This window comes from Pelecanus crispus, chromosome 10 (assembly GCF_030463565.1).
Source record: "Pelecanus crispus isolate bPelCri1 chromosome 10, bPelCri1.pri, whole genome shotgun sequence".
NCBI lineage: Eukaryota > Metazoa > Chordata > Aves > Pelecaniformes > Pelecanidae > Pelecanus > Pelecanus crispus.
Genome location: NC_134652.1, coordinates 29,600,689 through 29,606,368, shown reverse-complemented (window position 1 = coordinate 29,606,368; position 5,680 = coordinate 29,600,689). Strand labels below are relative to the sequence as shown.

The 5,680-nt window shown below is 45.4% G+C and overlaps 1 protein-coding gene across 1 annotated transcript; it reads left to right on the top strand.

Moving 5' to 3' along the window:
* The first annotated feature begins 2,158 nt into the window (after window positions 1-2,158).
* On the top strand, window positions 2,159-5,412 carry LOC104034134 (DPY30 domain-containing protein 1). The gene is made up of 4 exons (XM_009487044.2): window positions 2,159-2,305; window positions 2,406-2,528; window positions 4,287-4,361; window positions 5,308-5,412. Exons 1-4 carry the CDS (start codon window positions 2,159-2,161, stop codon window positions 5,410-5,412), a joined length of 450 nt encoding a protein of 149 aa, XP_009485319.1.
* The last annotated feature ends 268 nt before the right edge of the window (window positions 5,413-5,680 follow it).

Below are 5,680 nucleotides of genomic sequence, written 5' to 3'. Positions count from 1 at the left end.
CCGCGCATGCGCGGGAGGGAGCGGGGGGAGGCCGGAGCCGGGGGGGGGGCGGAGCCGCCTTCACCCCCCGCTGCGGGGCAGCCCCCGGCGCCGGCCCACGGCTGCCCTTCCGCGGGCGGCCGGCGGAGCTGCCCCGGCCCCCCCCGCCCCGCGGGCCCTGTGCGCAGCGCGCCAGCGCCATCCGCCGGCCACCGCGGCCATGGCGGCTGCCGCCGCGCGCTCTGCACCTGCCGCGGGCTACGGCAGCCATCGCCCAGGCGGCCCCCCGCCCTTCAGAGGCCGCTTCTGTCGGCTGCCGCTCCCTTGCCCCCGTGCGGCCTTCCGTTCCGGGAAGAATTCATTCTGCAGTCTTTCTGCTAGGGAATACCAGGATAGCGTTACTGCCGCGAAGCTTCAGAATTAACGCAGGCGCCGAACCAGCTCTTTCGGCGGCAAAGATTTGCAGGGTTCGTTGATACCTGATTAAAAGTCGCCAGTGCAACAAACAGCTGGCCAAAGTCGAGGCGAATGCCGGCCAAGAAGTTTGTCAGTGAGGAGAGAAGGTCCCTCCGCTTTAATTCCGGGCGCCTGACTTGGCGCTGGGGGCTGACAGCTGCATTTAAAGAGGCGCCCGGTACCCGCCTACGAAGCCCTTAGCGTTAGCTCGGGTTCCTTATGTCAAAACGCCGGGAACATTGCCTTCCCCAAGTTGCTTTCTAGTCTTTATTTACACGTGCATACATGTTTATGCACACAGGGAATAATTTAACCTCTAAATTCAACAGGAGGGATCTGTACGTTGCCAGCGTATCGCAGCAGGCCCGATTCAGGTGGGTTTGGGTGCCGTGGAAACCCCTTCTGCCACGGGAGGAGCCCGTTCGCGGACAGACGGCGCTAGACGCGTCCAACATGGCTTTGCCCCCGGGAAGGCCCCGCTGCGGCCCCGGGGGGCGGGAGCGGAGACCCCGTTCCGGCGGCGCCCGGGGCTCAGCCCCGCTCCGGCGCGCGACGCGGCGCCCGCCCCCGCCCTTCCTCCAATCGCCTGCCTCCTGCTGGTCACGTAGCGGCGGCGCGCGGGCAGGCGGCGTCGCTTAGCAACCCGGCGCGCGGTGGGGCGGCGCGCGCCCCCCCGCTCCCCCCTGCGGTGGCGGGAGCGGCTGCCGGCCCGGGGCTCCTCACCGACAGCGCCGGGCCCTAGCGACGGTCCACGGAGCGCCGGGCGAGGCGGGGAAACGCGCCAGGTCCAGCCGGGAGACCCGAACGGCACCAGAGGAGCCGGGCGAGGAGCGGGGCCGCCCAGCGCGTAGCTGAAGGAAGGGGTGAAGGCCCCAGCCTGTGCTTAAATGGAGCCGGGGGGCAGGGGGCGTGGGCGGAGGCGCCAGGTGAAAATGGCCGGGGCCGCTGGGATCCGCTGATGCCCTCAGCGCTCTGGCAGCCGCCTCAGGAGCCGGTGGAGGGTGAGGGCGGTTTCAGGCCCGGGCATTCGCGCAGGCAGTGTGAAACGCCCCGGCTGGGGGGGGCCGGCCGGCTCGGGGGGGGCCCTGCCCTGTGCCGTGCCCTGTGCCCGGCCAGGGAGCCGCCGCCTCCGGGCCAGGGCTCCAGCCCCGCTGGCAGCAAGCGAAGGGTGCTCCAGCCCCGCAGGTAGCGGGTTTGGGATGTGTTCCGTGCTGGCACGGGGCCGGTGAAGCCTTGCGTGTGCACAGAGACTTGTTCCTTTCCTTACTGTGTAGAGGGGTTGCTTCAGCCCCTGCTCCTGTACGCATGTCCTAAAGATAGCTTTGTTAGTTCAAACGAAAATCTGTCCTTAATCCTTCATGGAATTACTTTGCTGTTCTTCAAATATTTGTGTAGAACTTTTCTATGTCCTGTTGTGCTTTTGAGAGTTTGTTGCTATCATTCTGACCTAGAATTACCAGTGTCTTTCCAGACAGTTTCTGAGCTACATGTGCCTAAACAGTAAGGGGGGGGGCAGCATTTCTTCTGCAGTTCTTGGTATAATTGATCTATTGCTGGAGCTTTCAACAACTAAACCAATATTAAATTTAAATAACCTGCTTCTGCTAATTGCCAGGTTAATGAGAAGAGTAATGGCATATTCAGTATTTGGAGCCTGAGGCAATAATTCTTAAAACCCCTAATTTAATGATGGCTAATGTCTGTCTGTTGTTAGTAGATCTGAATGGAGTCTCAGTATCTGAAGAGATGCCTGGGAAGTTGCTTGAAAAAGGGACTGGCAGAGGTTGTAGAGCATCGGCCAGCAGATCCAATAGAGTATCTGGCACATTGGATTTATAATTACAGAAGAATCTTAGATGAAGAAAAAAAGGTGGATGCATCTTGGGCAAAAAAATTAATGACAATATAATTCATGCTATTTAATCTCTCTTTGGTTTTTTTTAATTGATTCTGTGTTATCTCTGAAATAGAGAATGTTAGAGAGGATTGAGCTGGAACAAGAACGGGAGGCAGCCCTGGTAGAACTCGAAATGTTAAGAAAAATGAAGGAAGAAGAGCTAATGATCCAGGGGAAACTTGAAGAACAGCATCAGGTTAATAATACTTAATAATAGATTATTACAAATAGCATATGATGCTGTGGCATCTTTTAGCACTCTGTGTACTTGTAATCTCTGTATAATGTTTTTGATAGAAGATAGCATAAAATAAGTATTTTAATCTTACTTTTCTAAATAATAACTGAAGTGATTAGTCAGCACACGGGAAGGAAAGCTTACATGCTATGCAGTAAAATGTTACCAAAAAACAAAAAGAAGGAGCCAAAGGTAAAAAACAAGCAATTTAAGACTTGCATGAGAAGTAACTTAAAATAAGTAGACTGTCTGCTGTAGTTAATTATGAACAAGAGCTGGTGCAAACAAAGCTAGAAATCATGGCAAAAATTTTTGACAGGCCTGCTAGGCGTCCTGGGAGTAATATCCGATCATTGTCTCGAGTTACTTCAAAGTAATATCTGTAAGACAAAAAAGGTAATGGGATGTATACACAATTACAGAGTCCTGAAAATGGTTGGGAATCAGTGAATGAAGATTGCATATTTAAGCAGTACTTATAGCCTGATCTAATGAGGTGCCTTGTTCTTTCCTTAGCTACCTGAGTATTCCCTTGGCATAAAGGAATTTGAATCCTATACTATGTGGACTTGAAATATGAGAAATAAAGATAACATCTGTGTTTGTAGCTATCCTTTATAAAGGAGTCATGTGAATTTGACCACAGGTGTAACAGCCTCTGTTGCTGTGGTAATGTTGACACTGACTGGATTTTTTTATGTGGCTGACTTTCATGATGTTAAAATAAAATGTATGATTTTAAATCTATGCTGATCTTGTTAAGCCTGGTTTTAGTGTTAGATGCATTCATTCTATTTCACTTGCACTTTTTAAATTTGGAATTTACTAATTTGCAGACCAAAAGTTATATGCTTAAGGATTTCATGAGTCATTTAAAATAGTAAATGGAATCGAGAATATGAGATTGTGTCTAGAGGCAATTCACAGAGAATTAAATAAATTATTTCATGTAAACCAAAGGAAAGATGTTGAACAATACTCATATTAGATTTTTTAACCTAACTCACAGTTTTGGCTATAGTCACACACTCAGACATATTTTCATTATACCAAAAAGGCACGTGAAAACTAGTTATTACAATGTGGCAATGTTTGTAGTAACTGCTCACAAAATGCTACAGTATTCTCCAGGCACTAGTGGTGTTGAATGTGAATGCTTAGATTATGCAGTTTCTGAAGTTTTGATGCAGTAACACTTAGGCTCACAGATAATAAACTTTGTATTAGATATTTCCAATTGGAAATTTTTAAGGTTGATGTTGAAGATGATTAATGTTAATGGCATTGCTTACCAATCTTTTCTATAGATTTGATTCTATGTGGATTCATCTGTCTGTGCTAGATACTATAGGAGGTATCAAAGAGCTTAATCCAAAGTATAGGAGACAATGAATATAGAATTGTAAAGAGCATGAGGAATGAGACAGTATCTTAAGTGTGTACACTAACTTCAGCTGTATATTTCTTCTTTCTCTTGGTAGTAAAGCCTTTCATCCACGTGAGTCTAAAACGTATGAAAATCTTGAGTCAGATGATACTGAAAGGGCTTTATGTTATTAACATTGCTGTAATGTTTTATGCTTCCTTTTTTTTTTTAACTTTTTGATTTTATTTAAGATTTCAATTATGAAATACATTGTAAGCAACGGGGTGGGGAAGATGGATGTGGGTTTTTTCCTTCTAATTTGTCCTTTCTCAAACTGACTGCAGGCTCAGTTGGAACAAGAACGTGAGGAGTTGGAACTGCAGAATGAAGACGATGAAATGCTGTTGCAGCAGGAAGATCAAGAGGTTTAAGCCAAAGCTTAGTCAGTGGTTTGAAAATACTGTTAATCAGCTGTCTTTTCCAGATGCAGGCACTAAATATGAAACACAAGGCAGAAGCCCATAAGTGTTGAACTAACACGTAATTTAAAAAAAAAAAATGTGAAAATGGGGGAAGAATATCTAACAACTTGCTTCCAGTCTGGGTTTTATACTTGAATTTTGGTCTGTTCTGTTAGGTTTCTTTAGTTCATATTCAGAACAGAGCATAAAATTTTTGCAAAATTTAGTGTAAGGCCAGCTTAGTTGATGCTTTCACATTTCTTGACAGTATTTATAAGAAAGCATTATAACTTAAGCATGTCTAATTTAAGTGTCTAGACAGTAATGTTTTACTGTGAGTCAGTGCAAAGTCCATTTGCTGTACCTGGAAAAGAACTGTGGTTTGGAACTGGGATGCCTCTTGATTCTGAAATCCTCCTGGTGCACAGGAATTTATTCTAACAGAAGAATGCGTTTACAGATGTCTGTGTAAATGTATGGTCTTTTAATGCTATTTCAGTAAAATAATACACTGATAATTGGCATGTTTATGTCAATAAAGCTTTTAAATGTGAATATCTCTTAAACTTACATGGAGCATGTCATATTTTAGAGATATGTACATTTTTAGAGTACTCTCTTATAATACAGAACATAACTGTAGAAAGATGACAATATGAAAGCGACAGGAAAAATGAATATGTAGAAATTTAAACCAAAATTCCTGTTACTTAAAAAAACCTGATAAAAATAGTCTTAACAAGCATACAAAGACCATATTTGCATACTAACACATTTGTATAGCACACATCTAAAGTACTATCTTTATATTAATACCTAATGTCATTTTAACATATCTGAAATATTTTCTGTGGATAATTATTCATGACATGGAATACTCTTAACCGAAAACTGGTTTTCATTACCACAGGAAAAAGAAAAGACAATAGCTGAACTTACAGATAGACCTGGAGCGCCTAACTTGGCCAGAGTTGAGGAGCTAGATGAGAATGGACAGTTTGAGGTAAGTGTTTAGAAGAACAGGGAGATTATAAATGATTGATTCTTACAGATCTGCTTTTCTGGGCTGACATACCAAAGGTTAAAACTGTTGCAGTTAAGACTCTGCTGGTTCTCTCTTATGGTTTTAAGGGATGGTATTTTGGCCACAACCTGCAAATTGTCCCTAGCATGTTCTCTGGTACAAGTTAAGCTATTCTAAAAGACTGTGTGGTGTTGGCTGACCAGATCCTCAAGACTTAAAATGCCCTATTGTATTCAGATATGTTAAAAATGAAAGCATG

Bases quoted from the DNA above. Each gene is read 5' to 3' on its own strand.
- LOC104034134 (XM_009487044.2), top strand. From the start codon at position 2,159: ATGGAGTCTCAGTATCTGAAGAGATGCCTGGGAAGTTGCTTGAAAAAG. The intron at 2,306-2,405 runs GTGGATGCATCT...TCTCTGAAATAG, and splicing joins TCTTAGATGAAGAAAAAAAG to AGAATGTTAGAGAGGATTGA. The intron at 4,362-5,307 runs GTTTAAGCCAAA...TCATTACCACAG, and splicing joins TGCAGCAGGAAGATCAAGAG to GAAAAAGAAAAGACAATAGC.